We start from the raw sequence: 16,067 nt of genomic DNA, 5'->3' as shown, positions 1-16,067 counted from the left end.
CAAGGCAGGGTTGTTTCCTATCACCAGGGAACTCTGCCAGCAGTGGATGGTTACGGGCATGGTGAGCCCAGGTTTCCTGAGCTGAAGACTTGCAGCACCACCAGATCTTTTCCCCCATACACTCTGGGCATACTTCAGGGACCGTCATTAGATGTGGCGGTGGAATGTAGTAATTTTAGGAGAATGTGGGCCTTGGCTTCACTGCCTGCATCATGAGGGAGAAAAGAAAGAAAGATACACTGCTTGCTGATGGAGAGAATGGCTGGTAAGGTAAAACAGTCTTTCGTGGGAAACTTCCGGGGTGCCTATTGCCATCCAATCGTATAAGGCTTTCTCAGGGCCTACATTTGTTTCCGTAGTGGCTTGTGGGATCTCTATGGAGCAGCTTAACTCAAATCTATTCCTGATGGGACTGGTGTACTGTCAGGCAGTACCTACACCCATCCAACAGAGAGAGCTTGGATGGTCTGTTCACTTGAAAAGAACTCTCGGAATTACTGTAACTGCATACTAATCTGTTGTAACACTTTCATCAGCAGAGGGAACACTTGCAAAGCTCTTCCTTTCCTATTTCCATAATGGGTTGGAGGGTATTCCTGAGTCCGCAAACAGTGCTTAACAAATTTTGTAATGAAACACTTCCAGTTGAAACTTAAGCTTCTGGGATGCAAGATCTTAGGTGGCCAGCCTGTTCCAGCTGAATTGCATAATGCCAGTAACTTTGGAAAGGTGTGGTTACCTGCTCTGTTGTAATGGAGATGTACCTGAGGAATTACATGGAGAATGGGTGTCACGGAAGTGCAGAACTATATGAGGGTCAGTGGCACATGGGGAAAAACATCATCATTTATTTTAATCTTCAACATTCCGGAATTACCTGGATGTATTCTTGCAGGCTATATCTGGCTTAAGGTTCCTCTGTTTGTTCCATCCCAATGTAATGTTTTAAAAGCCAAAGATTGTCATACCGCTATGGCGTGTGACAGGAGGGCTACAAGTGGAAATTCTGGAGGCCCAGCACATAAATTGTGTGATTCTTGTACACTACTTCTGAAATGTATAAATTGCTCCAGGGAACACTGATTATTGAACAGGAAGTGTGAATTAATGACGTGGGGCTGAAAGTTAAGACACACATACTGAAAAGTGGAACTAAAAAAGCTTTCAGAGCTGTGCAACCTCCAGTGTTCGCCACCTCTTTTGCATTGGCCCTTAAGGAGCTAGGAGTGATGCTTCCACACACACAGACAACAGATTCAAGTAAGAGTACATGCACTTTTCAGTGTACCTGTGGGGGGGGGGGGGGGGGGGGAGAAGCTTAACTTGATCGTGATACCTTTTGGAGGTTGTCAACAGTGGACTTGAAACCTCAGTCACACACCGCTGCACATCATCAGAGTGCCAGTCTCTCTACCCCCGTGCAACCATCGCCTCCCATAAGTACGGAAAAGTTACACAAAAAGTCATTTGAAATTGAAGATAGTGGCTGCTTAGCTACCGGATTGATGAATTCTCTCCCTTTCTGATGTGTTGTCAAGGATATTCATATCCACATGGAGGAACCGGGGAGCTGGATATTGTCTAATGTTCACCCTGACATCTCAGGTGAGTCAAGTCACTGCATCAGGGGATAGGGGGAGGAGGAGGAGGAGGCGGCCAATCGTTGCTAATCAATGGCTCTCACAGGAACGTCTACATTGCAGTGGAATGTAAATGGATACTGACCACATTTGGAAGAATTGCAGGTCCTGGCACGGGAAAACCATTCTGCATCTGCTTACAAGAAATTCATGTAAAGGTACTGACACACTTGCATTAAAGGACTACCACTCCTACAGGAATGACAGTCCTGTTGGAGATGGGGCTAAGGGTGGAGTGGCTGTTTTCATAGATGACATATTCCACTCTTCTCCTGCCCCTCTTTCCATGGCCACACAAGCAGTTGCAGTGGAAGTTCCCACATAAAGTTCACTGTGTGTTCTTTATATCTTCTACCTCACAAACTGTTGGGTACAGATGCGCTGACAGAGCTCTTCTGTACACTCTCCCACCCATTTCTCATGTGGGTGACATTAATGCACACAGTGTGCTGTGGGCCTTAGTTACCGTATTCCCCATGTGTCGTATTATTGAGTGCCTCATCCATTTCGAGTGTATGTGCCTTTTGAACTCTGGTCAGATGACACACTTTTCTAAAACTACATCATCTTCCATGATTGACCTTTGCTTTTGCTCTACAGCTCTTGCAGACTCAGTGACCACACTCTGGTGTGATCCATCGGCTGACTTGGAAAGTAATAGATGGATGCTTCAAAGGGCAAATTGGTTTAGATACAGTCAGCAGGGTGTAATTGAACAACAGGAATATGTCCAGGAGGTGATGGACCCATCACTTGTGTGATCCACTGAGCTTCTGCTGATTCCATTCCCCATTCTAGCAGCCACTTCATACTAAGGCCTGTTCCTGGTGGAATGATGAATGTTGGATGGCAGTCAGCTGGATGTGTTGCTTTGTGGAAATTCAAACATGTCAGACTATGGGAAATCTTCGTACCTTCAGGTTTGTGAGAATCCAAGCAAGGCAAGTGGTAAAAGAATGGGACTCCAGGAAATTTGGGAAACAACGAGTCATATTACAGGCAAAGGCGGTACACCTCCCCTTATGGCCTTGGTGGGAAATGTTCTTGCTGGCATGTTTAAAGACATGGTTCCGGTCTTAACTGAACACTCCTTTACTGACACTGCATCATCCAGACAAATTCCTTAGTTCCAGATGGCCCATAAGACTTTGGAGGCTCCTCAAATCACCAGTTCGCCATAGCTGCTTCCAGTGTGGTTTCAGATGATACTGTTCCACCCTTGACATATTACTTCTATTTGAGATGGTGATACAGGAGTTCTCCTTACACTATAACTTTTGGTCAGTGTGTTTTTTGACCTTGAAGAGGTGTAAAACACCACTTGGAGTAAAAAGATTGTTCGCCATCTTCATGAATGGGGGACTATGTGGATGTCAGCTGCTTCTTATCCAATCCTTACATGAGGACTGGTGCTTTTGATGTCTGACTGCTGTGTTCAAGATAATGAGGTCCCTAGTGCACTATACTTTGTGTGATGCTGTTTCCACTTACTATCAGTGGAATCCCTCCCCATATGCAGGAGCACTGTTAAGTTTTTTTTTTTTATGACTTCACAATCTTCTCCTATTCCTCAGATTTTACAATGATATAGCAGGTACAGTTGACCATTAGGAGGCTGGAAATTTGGGCCAAAAACTGGTTTTAGGCTCTCACCAGAGTGGATTACTTGTTAATTTTAACCATGCTCGTCAAAACTTTAACCAATCAGAGCTGATGATGGGGAACAATATTTTAAATTTTCTGGACAAGCTGCACTTTTTGGCTTTACAATTTGACATAACGTTACCCTGGTTCACCCCCTGCGGGTCTGGGTGTTAGAATAGGCCTGAGGTCGGTATTCCTGCCTGTCACACGGAGATCAGCTTCTCTGCGACTGACCTGCGTTAAGTATTACGCCGCAAGGTTTTGCGGCTTTGGGAGATGAAATGGCACAACCTCAGCATGCACAACAAACTGCGTGCCATTAAGGAGACTATGAATGTGTGGCAGTCCTCCATGCGGGCCTCTCGCACGGACTGTGTGGTTCTCTGCCGGCTCTTTATTGGCCGTGCTTAGGTGACACATGGCTCCCTCCTGTGCTGTGATGACCCACCTCAGTGTTGGTGCAGCGCCTGTCTGACAGTGGCCCATATCTTGGTTAGCTGTCCTATTCTGGCTGCCCTGCAACACTCTCTTCAGTTACCACACTTGTTGCCATTAATTTTAGCTGATGCCTCATCGGCTAATTTGTCCGCCGCTCGTGGTCTCGCGGTAGCGTTCTCGCTTCCCGAGCACGGGGTCCCGTGTTCGATTCCCGGCGGGGTCAGGGATTTTCACCTGCCTCGAGATGACTGGGTGTTTGTGTTGTCCTCATCATTTCATCATCATCCAGTAAAGTGGCGAAATTGGACTGAGCAAAGACTGGGTAATTGTACGGGCGCTGATAACCACGCAGTTGAGCGCCCCACAAACCAAACATCATCATCATCGGCTAATTTAGTTTTACGTTTTATACGTGATGGTGGGTTTTATCATTTGATCTACGTTTTAGTGCATGTCCTTTGTCCCTCTGTGTTCTCCACTCTAATGCTTTTAGTTGTGGATGTTTTACTGTGTCACAGATTGGCTGGATTTTCCTTTTTCTCGTGGTCGGCCAGCCATGAGCCATTTTCTTGTTTCTGCAGCACAGTTAATAGAACTGATCTGGTGCTTGGATGGTAAAGGAGCTTTTGGCTTTGGTAGAGATATAACTTACACAGGAAAAATCAAGAAGCATTCGATGAAGCAATAATTGCATTATATTTTGAGGTGTGTTATTTACTTGAAAACTAGGCATTTAATTGAAAGTTAACATTGTTGTCCATACAGCTGACAATAGAACATGACCCAGATGCTTCTTGCCGACGCCGTCCAAGTGTAGCTGCCTCACCACCTTCTTCACGTCCTCCAGATGGACGCCTTTACAGACGTAAAGATGAGGGTTACATGAGTGGATCCAGATCTCGTGCACTGCGGCGTAGCCGGGGGAGTGGTAGTAGCAGTAGCAAGGAACGATCCTCATCAATGTCAAGACTACTTGAAGGGTAAGCAAAAGAAGTATTTTTACACTTTGAATTTACATTTTAGATAGAGGATAAATGTTCAGTGTCATCATTTTTAATGAGGATTGAGGTACCGAAGTACCTGAATCTGAAAAATAACACTGAAAGCACAAAAATCATAAAATATGCAGGATGTTTATAAAATGCACTACTTTGTTAAATTATTGAAACATTGTGCACAGCTGCAAGCATGTCACTTGGAGCCACCCACTGGTGTGATACGACCTGTAAATGCTATGGCCTGACACTGGTCAGTAGTCTTGTTGCTTCAGCATTAAGTATGCGCTATTGATCAGTAGACTATCGACCTCGACTGTATTTTGTTGATTAAGATTGCTCCCTCGGCTGTTGGTATTTGCTTATGATGACTTTGCTACACTCTGGAGTGGCGTTTGGTTAGCCATCCACTTTGTGAACTCCATTGTCGTCAACCTCGGGACCCCCTTTTGTTCCATTGTTCTCCTTGTTACTCCAGTGCGAGTGATGATAAACTGTATTCTACCTGTGCAGAGTAGGATAGAAAAGTGGGGATTCAAAGTTTCTCACTGTTCCAGTGCAACATGGATCCAGAGTTTCTAAAGTTGTGGCAGCAGCAGTTGCAGTTGCAACAGCAATATCAACAGGAGCTGCAGCAACAGCTTGGAAAAAAAAGGGAACTCCAGCAGCAGCAGCAGCAGCAACAGCAACAGCATGAACAGCATTGGGAACCCAGGAGCTATAAGAGTAATTGTTGTTAAAAACTGCTGCAAAAATTAGCAACATTCGGCAGCTGCACTATCCTCATCTTGCCCTCTGTTATTTACGTGCTTTGATGAGTCAAATGAAAGTTGGGAGGTCTGTTTACATTGTTTTGTTCCCCATTGCAACATGGCAAGGCAAGTCAAGTAACAAACCCAAAACGTTGGTGCGAACTCTTACTGTCTTCTCATAATAAACTGTACAAAACAGAACAAAAGTAGATTGCAGCTTGTGGCATCAACAGTGTCACTGCCCTTTTTGTGACATCGTCTGCTTTGCATGCTGCAAACTGGGGCATCTAGCGAGTGCCTGTCAAGGCTGGCATGTGGCAGCAGCATTGGCCGCTATCTCACTGCAAACTAACTTGCCAGTGACCTTGGCAGCAGAAGCAGATGTGATACAGAGGCTCATGTTGCAACTAGATAGTAGAGGAGCAACAGTGGCTTCCCAGGTGGACACAGGCATGGCCTTGTCTCTAATTGAAGAGGACGCATACCTGCAAACTGGTTCCTAATAGCTGAGATCCCCTTATTATATAGTGATGACATATACTGACTATTTGATATCGTTGCACTGTCGCATTGTAATCTAGGTTAAGTATAAAAATGTAGCTCGGCAACTAATCCTGCTAGTAGTCAACTCCTGGATGAAAAACTAACATTTTTGGCTTAGACCCTTCTACACTTCTTGATTTCAGAATTCAGGACCAAGTAAATCTTATTTTAACTGTGATTCGTTCACACAGCTCTGTTTGAAACTACAGTGGGTCGTGCAATAGGGTTCCAGGCCTGTGTATCATTGAAACAATTGGCAGTGCCTCAGTTTTGAAAATTATGTGCAACCAGAACTAGATAGGTTGCCAAGTATAGAAGTTACATCCCCAGTATTGACTAGGCAGTGATCTACACCCATGGTTGTAGTTCAATTTGATATGATTTTACCAGGGAAGCAAAAACAACATTGGTCAAACCCGCTGCTGCTCGCACCGAAACAGAGTTCATTGTGTGGTATCGTTACCTGTGTCTCCAGTAAAGTCAACCAATGCCCTTGAACAGTGCAAGGAGGTCCTTTACCAGTGCTTTGCTAGACACAAGTTCTTCAGTTCTGGTTGATCCGAATATTCTGTGTCTTTTAATCTCCAATGCCTCGCATTCGAAAATCAAATGTGACGCAGTTTCCTCACCCACACCACACATCCTACATGGGGTATTCTCCTATTATCCCCATTGTGTGTAGGTGTTCTTTGAAATTCCCATGGCCTGTCAATAGTCAACCATGAGTTTCATTTCTCTCCTGTTCAAGCCCAGGATTGAGAGACTTCTCTTAAAACATGGCTTCAGCATCAATACCTTGCCATGTTTTTGCTTTTTGACCTTAGCCCAATATTCTACATGCTGTCTCCTTTTCCAGTCTCATAGTTTTATTTAGATTATCACCTTGGTGATTGTCAGGACAGGTTACGGTCCAATAAATGGTGTCATCACCCCTATCCTGCCCAATGTATCAGCTTGCTCATTACCACTAATCCCTGTGTGACCGGGGACCCACAATAGGTTTACCCTATTGCTTTCCCCTAGCTCCTCAAGGACTTTGTGGCATTCTGCTACGATCTTTGATCTTGTTGCAGAGGACACCAGTGCTTTCAGGGCTGCTTGGTTGCCTGAATAAATGAAAATGCTACGACCTCTGTAAGACTTCTGCAAATTCTCCTCCACGCACACCCTGGTAGCAGATATTTCTGCTTGAAACACTATGGCCATCTCCTCTACAGAGATTGCACTCTCCAGTCTTGGCTGCACTCTGTATACCCCGACCGTATACCCCGACCCCAGCACCTTGGTCTGTTTTCCAATCAGTGACCCAAACTACGTCCCAAGTACGATGTCGAAATTTGTTCTCCCAGAACTCTCTACTTGTAATTACTACATTGAAAGACTTGTTGTAGCAGCTGGGAGTTGTTATATAGTCGGCTGGCATTTCCCCAACCATACCTATGTCTACCTCACTCAGTATTTTAGTGTGAGGTCAGGAATACCCCAGTGAGTTCCAGGTTTTGCCAGTCTTTAACCTGTCTGCTTCAGCTGCTGCCACCATCTTTACCCACAGGTGTAATGGGGACATGTCCAGCATGGTTCCCATCCCAGCAGTGTCCGGCCCCGGTAGCTGAGAGGTCAGCGCGACAGAATGTCAATCCTAAGGGCCCGGGTTCGATTCCCTGCTGGGTTGGAGATTTTCTCCCCTCAGGGACTGGTTGTTGTGTTGTCCTAATCATCATCATTTCATCCCCATTGATACGCAAGTCACCCAAGTGGCGTCAAATCGAAAGACTTGCACCCAGCGAACGGTCTACCTTACGGGAGGCCCTTGTCACACAACATTTATTTATCCCAGCAGTGGGTGTACTGCTAATTCGCCTGTAATGGCTAAGCAGGCCAATCTTCGCACCTTAGCAAGCTTCTTAGCAGCTACCCGCTGTTCTACATTTTTCCACCATATTATAGTCTAATAAGTGATCATAGGTCTTACTACCGTGGTGTAGATCCAGTGCATACTCTTGGGGATTATCGACCATTCAAGGAAGACACAGCAGTCCCTTCTCTAGACAGGGTGAGCCTTACAGCAATTCACACATTTTGTAGGAGATGAACATATGACTCCTTCATGGGCAGCCTTACCACAATTGCCACAGGTGGCTTCTCCCTTACATGCAATAGTGGTGTGGCCAAAGCACTGGCATTTAAAACAGCATATTGGGTTGGGGACATAGGGCCACATGGTAAGGTTTGTTGATTTGGGGGAAGGGTTGAAACAGTGAGGTCATCACTCCCATCGGATTAGGGAAGGACACGGAAGGAAGTCGGCCATGCCCTTTCAAAGGAACCATCCCGGCATTTGCCTAAAGCGATTTAGGAAAATCATGGAAATCTTAAATCAGGATGGCCCGATGTGGGTTTAAACCATCGTCTTCCTGTATGCGAGTCCAGTGTGCTAACCACTGCACCACCTTGCTTGGTACCACATGATAAAGTGAAGAAAACTTGCCTTAATATGTTCTGGGAGTTTTGTGCTATTAAAAGTGAAGTTGAGCACATCAGATTTAATCAAACTGCCTTCCACCCATTGCATAACATTTTGCACATCTACAGTGCCTTCTTGGGCCCACTCAGCTTTCAGTTCTGTCCACCAGGTCCCTGAATGTCACAACACCCTTATTGTTGTTTAATGTGGTATGGAGCAGTCTCAATAGCTCGTTCCCCATGGCTTTTGGCTTTCTGCGGTTTGTCACTTGTTGGGAACTTGAGAGTTCCACCAACAGTGTCCCATTTTGCAACCAATTAACAGATTTTAATGTACCTGCAATCCTCTCTAAGCCCCTTTCAATGCAAGAAAGTGAAAACTTTGCCAAAGCTTCCCTCTTTCCTTTTAACCAATAAAAACAGTTCTCCTTTCTCCGTGGAACGGGTGCTCCTTATCTGAGGGGTCCACGATAGTTTCTCATCCAGGGTTACCCCTAGATATTTCACTATCCCTTCACTGGTAGAGTTTCACAGAGAAGCTTGTGATTGCAATATGTGTGTTGGATCTGCTTCCTTGTAACTGTTACTGCAACAGTGTTCTTAGAACTGACCCTTAGATCCTGTTTCCTGCGCAAATTTTGCATAATGTTCAATTCTCCTTGTGCTATAGCTCTGACTTCGTTGAAAATTTCCCACGTATTATTATGACAAGATGATCTGCATATCCTTGGACTGTCTAGAGTTTTATTCTACGATGAGATCATTTACCACAAGGTTCCAGAGTAGAGGGGACAGGACCCGTTCTTGTGGACAGCCTCTGGAGGTGTTGATTACTGTTTTTTCTTGCATCATGGTGGTTCTTACCTTTCTACCACTAACCCATGGCTGCATGGCTCTAATCCACCTGCAAATGTTGGTCTCCATGCCATGCACCTTTGCTGCCTTAACCATGGATTTGAAGTTCCAAGAAGATGCAGAGGGCTATTTCCTGAAAGTGTGCTTTCTCCACCTTCCCAACAAGTGGTGGAATGCAGTTTCACATGATTTTCCTGGTTGGTATGCATGTTGGTTTATGTGTAGAGGGACCCTAGTTAACCTCCTCTCCCTAACATGCACGCTGATCAGTTTTTCTTAAAGGAGGTCAGACTGGCTGGTCTCACATCTGTGGTCTTGGTATGATCAATTCTCCCTGGCTTTGGAATGAAGACAAACTTCACTGCCCTCCAGACATTAAGAATGATCCCTGCTGCTAGGTTAACCCTAAGTAACCTGCATAGGAATCTTATTAAAGTTTGCTCCTGCTGGTTGCAGGAGCGCTGGGAAAGTTCGGTCTGGGCCAGGTACCTTGAACAGTTGGAATGTTCCCGCCCATTGGATTTTATTGTGGCCAACACATTCTCTAGCAGATTCCCAGTTCTCCCTTCAAATACCTGAAAACCGATATCGCACAGGGATCTCATCCTGGTCTATGTTGTCTCTGAGTACATTGAGGAAAATGTCTTAAGGAGTAGCTCCAGTGTTTCATGTGCTGTCCTTGTATACTCCCATCCTCTTTCCTTAAAGTTCCTCTGGAATTAGTTGGTATCCTAGTGAGGATTTTGTGAAGTCTGGCCTGAACAGCTGTACCCTCTACCTTTTCACAGAATACCTTTCAGGGTGCCTGCTTTGCTTGCTTAATTACAAGATTGTATTCGACAAGAGCCTCCTTATATTCTGCCCATTGGCCTTTCCATCTTGCAAGGTTAAACAGTCTCCATATCTGTTTCCTCTGTGATTCCAGGTTGTTGTTCCACCAAGATAAATTTCTATTCGTGCACTTCTTGGTGATAGAGCAGTTGTCATGGTATGAGGTCACCATGGCAGTGCCTCTGCTACCTCCTCAAACTCTACTGTTTTCCTTATCGAAGTACTGACTTCCGATAGGCTTGAATGGAGGTCCCTCCTATATGCCTCCCAGTCAGTTTTCCTGGGATTCTAAGGCCCATTTCAACCTCGAACTTAATATACACTCCTGGAAATTGAAATAAGAACACCGTGAATTCATTGTCCCAGGAAGGGGAAACTTTATTGACACAGTCCTGGGGTCAGATACATCACATGATCACACTGACAGAACCACAGGCACATAGACACAGGCAACAGAGCATGCACAATGTCGGCACTAGTACAGCGTATATCCAACTTTCGCAGCAATGCAGGCTGCTATTCTCCCATGGAGACGATTGTAAAGATGCTGGATGTAGTCCTGTGGAACGGCTTGCCATGCCATTTCCACCTGGCGCCTCAGTTGGACCAGCGTTCGTGCTGGACGTGCAGACCGCGTGAGACGCCGCTTCATCCAGTCCCAAACATGCTCAATGGGGGACAGATCCGGAGATCTTGCTGGCCAGGGTAGTTGACTTACACCTTCTAGAGCACGTTGGGTGGCACGGGATACATGCGGACGTGCATTGTCCTGTTGGAACAGCAAGTTCCCTTGCCGGTCTAGGAATGGTAGAACGATGGGTTCGATGACGGTTTGGATGTACCGTGCACTATTCAGTGTCCCCTCGACGATCACCAGTGGTGTACGGCCAGTGTAGGAGATCGCTCCCCACACCATGATGCCGGGTGTTGGCCCTGTGTGCCTCGGTCGTATGCAGTCCTGATTGTGGCGCTCACCTGCACGGCGCCAAACACGCATACGACCATAATTGGCACCAAGGCAGAAGCGACTCTCATCGCTGAAGACGACACGTCTCCATTCGTCCCTCCATTCACGCCTGTCGCGACACCACTGGAGGCGGGCTGCACGATGTTGGGGCGTGAGCGGCAGACGGCCTAACGGTGTGCGGGACCGTAGCCCAGCTTCATGGAGACGGTTGCGAATGGTCCTCGTCGATGCCCCAGGAGCAACAGTGTCCCTAATTTGCTGGGAAGTGGCGGTGCGGTCCCCTACAGCACTGCGTAGGATCCTACGGTCTTGGCGTGCATCCGTGCGTCGCTGCGGTCCGGTCCCAGGTCGACAGGCACGTGCACCTTCCGCCGACCACTGGCGACAACATCGATGTACTGTGGAGACCTCACGCCCCACGTGTTGAGCAATTCGGCGGTACGTCCACCCGGCCTCCCGCATGCCCACTATACGCCCTCGCTCAAAGTCCGTCAACTGCACATACGGTTCACGTCCACGCTGTCGCGGCATGCTACCAGTGCTAAAGACTGCGATGGAGCTCCGTATGCCACGGCAAACTGGCTGACACTGACAGCGGCGGTGCACAAATGCTGCGCAGCTAGCGCCATTCGACGGCCAACACCGCGGTTCCTGGTGTGTCCGCTGTGCCGTGCGTGTGATCATTGCTTGTACAGCCCTCTCGCAGTGTCCGGAGCAAGTATGGTGGGTCTGACACACCGGTGTCAATGTGTTCTTTTTTCCATTTCCAGGAGTGTACATGTGGCCTAATGAGGATGACTCTGAAGCCTCATGCCATTGTTTGACATAACTAACCATCAAAGTGGAACCATAGGTTATGCCAATTACCTCTTCCCCTCTTACATTTCTAAAAGCAGATTCCTTACCCCCATTGAGGATCTCTAAGTTATTAGCTAGAAGAAATTCGGGGAATTTCTCACTTCTACTGTCAGTGTTGTTGCTGCCCCACATTAAGTTGTGGGCATTAGCATCACATCCAACCAACAGTTTGTCACCCTGTTGTGCACAGTTTTCCGTCAATCTCCTCACCTCCTGAGGAGGAGGAGGAGGAGGAAGAGAAGGAGGAGGAGCAGGAGCACTGTCTTCGTAAGGAAGGTATGTTGAAGCCATTACAAACTCTCTCGTGATACCTTCCTCATGTTGCTGCATCCTGATGGTCATTAAGTCCCTAGAACAAAAGTCCACCATTGACATGAGGGGATTCCATTTTTTACATAAATGCACATTCTGGAGTTTCTTATATTTCTAGCATAATCCAGCTTACCTCCAGTGTCACCAAGGCCCAATACACCCGCTTTATATAAATAGGGTTCCTGAATCAGGGCCACATCCAGTTCTCGTCTTTCCAGAAGACTACTCTGGGCAGCAGTGGCCCCCTCACTGTGTTGCATATTTATCCGCAGCACATTCAGTCTCCATCTTGCCACCATTGTCACTTCTGGTGTCTTTGATTACCCGACAGCAACTTGCGAGAACCCCAAGAATAGTCTCAGGTTCTGTTCCTGCACTGTCTTCAGGGACTTCTTTCCGACTTCCACCACAAGGGTTTTGCCGTTTGATGCAACCCTCTGGTTGATTACATTCCAATCCTCTGTTAAGACTTTTGGGGTTTTGAGACCCTATTTTCTCAATCAGAGTCTCTGGAGAGGTATTCTTAAGGAGTTTTGGCACCCCGATTGTTTTTGTGGTCTTGAAGAGCTTCAAATCCTCCCACAGTGATATTAGGGGCACCTTTTCCTTAAGCCATTCCACTGTACCCACCCCCTCACAAAGGTAAGAGCACCGTGGTACAGATACTCTCTCCTGAATATGGGTCCTGGACCAGCACCCCCCCCCCCCCCCAAAAAAAAAGAGCCATCTGCATGAACCACTACTGCTGACCAGTGGATAGCCTTGCTGGATTACCACCAACCTAAAAACTGAGACTGCAGTATTAGAGGTTGAACCGCACAATAACTCTAGATTGGTGTGGAGTGGGTGGACTGCTGTGGCCTGTTGTGGGGTTGTGTACCACTGAGGGCTATGGCGGGATGAAGCCTTTCTGTCATTTCTAGGTTCCCGGTTCAATACACAATATGTCTGTTTCCCCATTTCTTGCCTCGGCTTTTTCTGGATATGCTTATCTTGAGAAGTGGGATCTTAGATCCCTCCCATGTTCTCTTACTGCCTGCCCCCGATGTAGAAGGGGTTTGTACACCCCGTTCACCCTGGGACAGTCTTTCCTTGGAGGCCTTGGGCTCAAGCCCTTTTAGTTCCCTCCACTTTTGTTTAGGAAGCCACTCTTTTCTTTCCTTTTTTAGTTTTTGTTCTCCAAGAGGTTTCCTCCTCTGAGCCCGAGACAAGTCTTTGATCTTAATCTGGTCCAACTTCTTAGTAACCATTGCCACTTCTTGAACAGGTCTGTTCCCCTGTTCAGCTGAGGGGATGTTTTCCATTGATTCCAGCCCCGATGTTTGGGTGTCATGAGGTCTCAACTTGCCCCTCAGTTTTGCTGTTTTCTTGTGTGTCCATTTTGGTCCCACAAGAGTTGGGGATCTAATCAGTCCACACCACAGAAACCCCACACAGTGCAAGGGAAATTACTCAGGGAGGTCCTCCGGTATCCCTGAGGCTCTGTTCATGACACATCTTCTCATGTGCCATGGACCCCTCGGCATGGATTGCATCACACCTTGGGTTGGCTATTGAGGAGTTGGGAAAGCACAAGGAATGGATGTGAGATGACAAGACCTTACCAACTGTAGGTTCTCATAGCTAGCATTGCCCTCAGCTTCAGACGAACACACAAGCCTCCCTCAGCTTCATACGAACACACAAGCCTCCCCACCCACACGGACAGTGCTACTTCAAGGTGGTGGTCCCCGGAGAGGTAGTTGTAATTTAGAATAAGTTGGTTAATACTCATGAAAATGTCAATCTATATCAAATTCCTAGGCCAGGGGAATTGGTGGAAATATTGACTGGGGGCAATTATTTTTCAAAAATATGTCCCTGATGCCTATTTTCAGTTGGGAATACTGGACAGCCTTGGCGATAGTGACTATCTAAGAAGGGGAAAATAAGCTGCATATGTAGATTGAAGTTTGTGTTAGGGAGGGAATTGGACTAGTGTAGTCTATACAGCTGTGTTAGCTATATTGCTGTGGTGCTGTAATGGTTAGCATATCTGTCAAGAACACAGACACCCCTAGGTTCAAGTCCCAGCCATGGCACAAATTTTAATTCTCATTTCTTCAGCTTCCGTCATTAAAGTGAAATGAGGGTGTAAAATGTAGTCAAGTTAAATCAGTTAATTCTGAGAAACTTAGATTAGAAAGTGAAACTGAAGGTAGTAGAAGAGTGTTGCTGTTATTTGAAAGTTTTTCTTGAAGGTATTTGTCTGCTGTGTGAATTGAAACATTGTCGATAAACAGCTCGGAAAGGAAAAGAGTGGACATTTTTAAAATGTGGCACTGCAGAAGAATGTTGAAGATGAGATGGATAAATTGAATAACTAATGAGGAGAGACTGAATCAAATTGGGGAGTGACAAAACTATGGCTCACCTTGACTAAAAGAAGATAGGACATATCCTGAAGCACAAAGGGATAGTCAAATTAGTAGTCGAAGAAAGTGTATGGGAGAAGAATGTAGAGGGAGACTACAATACAGAGTTGGAGCACAGATTGTCAGTGCAGTATGTTCTAACAGCCAAGTGTTTGAATGATTGTGAAAACAGTCTGCAGTTGTCTGTATGCCATTAGAAACACACATTGTTTGTTGAAAAGTCTCCTTATTCAGTGGAACATAAACTGTTGCAGGAGATCAACGGTTTGCCAAGCGATGTGTGGGTGAGCGTTGTCATGGAGAATGTGTACGCCCTTGCTCAACATACCTCTTCTTCGGTTCTGAATTGCCGTTTGAGTTTTTTGAGAGTCTCACAGTACCTGTCAGTGTCAATTGTTGTCCCAGCGATTCAACTCTGATGATGAGGTGAAAGGAGATGTTCATAACTTTCTGAACAGCTTGGCGGCGAGCTGGTATGGCATGGGCACGCAAAAACTGCCACAGCGTTTACAAAAATGCATCGACAGAAATAGTGATTATGTTGAAAAATAGCTGAATGTTCAAGCTGTAAACTGATGTAAACCATTGTAGAAATAAACAGGTCTATGTACATATAAAAAAAATGGGAGACCTTACTTTTGGGATTACCCTCATAGATTGTGTTGGATGCTATAGTTAGAAAAGGTGGTAAATGGCAAGCTGCAAGAGTGAACTGCATCAGTTCAACCTTGTGATTGATCAGAAAAACAACATGGACTACAGAGTGGACAGTATTGTCATTTCTTTATATAAATCATATAGTAGCTTTACATTCTGTAATCAGGTTTCCAGTTCCTACAATAGAATAGGTCTAATGATTTAAGCTCTTTACCTCAAAATGGCTTACATATTTTTCATTGTATACTGTTTTTACATATTCAGCAGTTCACCACCGTCTGGCCGTGAAAGCTGTGATCTGTCACGAACTCGATCATTTCGTGTGGAACCCAAAAGTCAGCGCATTTTCCGTGCCTCTGACTTAGTGAAGGGTGAATTATTGGGGAAAGGATTCTTTGGCCAAGTGTACAAAGTTACCCACCGTGCAACAAATGAAGTCATGGTACTGAAAGAATTGTACAGAGTGGATGAAGATGCACAGAAGAATTTTCTCAAAGAGGTAAACTTGAATATTCATTTGTAAGAAATACTTTGGGTAAGTTTAGCTCTGCATGGCAATAATGTGTACAAAGGGATACTAGTTTAGTATTTTACTTGCAAAATGCCCCTGATAATTTAAAAACAAAAGAGTAACCAATGGTATAATAACAATATGAAAAGCAGGGTGTATACGACCCGGGACAACCGGGAGATCCGGG

General features: G+C 45.8%; 1 protein-coding gene across 1 annotated transcript in view; it reads left to right on the top strand.

The window, feature by feature from the left end:
* The window catches only part of LOC126100147 (LIM domain kinase 1), a 158,207-nt gene that overhangs the window by 89,627 nt on the left and 52,513 nt on the right, over positions 1–16,067 (top strand). Inside the window, exons 8-9 of the mRNA XM_049910689.1 lie at positions 4,488–4,702; positions 15,637–15,868. Of these exons, the coding sequence (XP_049766646.1) occupies positions 4,488–4,702; positions 15,637–15,868 (447 nt within the window). The remainder of the gene's footprint in view (positions 1–4,487; positions 4,703–15,636; positions 15,869–16,067) is intronic.

The sequence above is a fragment of the Schistocerca cancellata genome, chromosome 9, assembly GCF_023864275.1.
Source record: "Schistocerca cancellata isolate TAMUIC-IGC-003103 chromosome 9, iqSchCanc2.1, whole genome shotgun sequence".
Taxonomy (NCBI): Eukaryota; Metazoa; Arthropoda; class Insecta; order Orthoptera; family Acrididae; genus Schistocerca; species Schistocerca cancellata.
The sequence above is the reverse complement of the archived record's forward strand: the minus strand, read 5'-3'. Positions and strand labels throughout refer to the sequence as shown.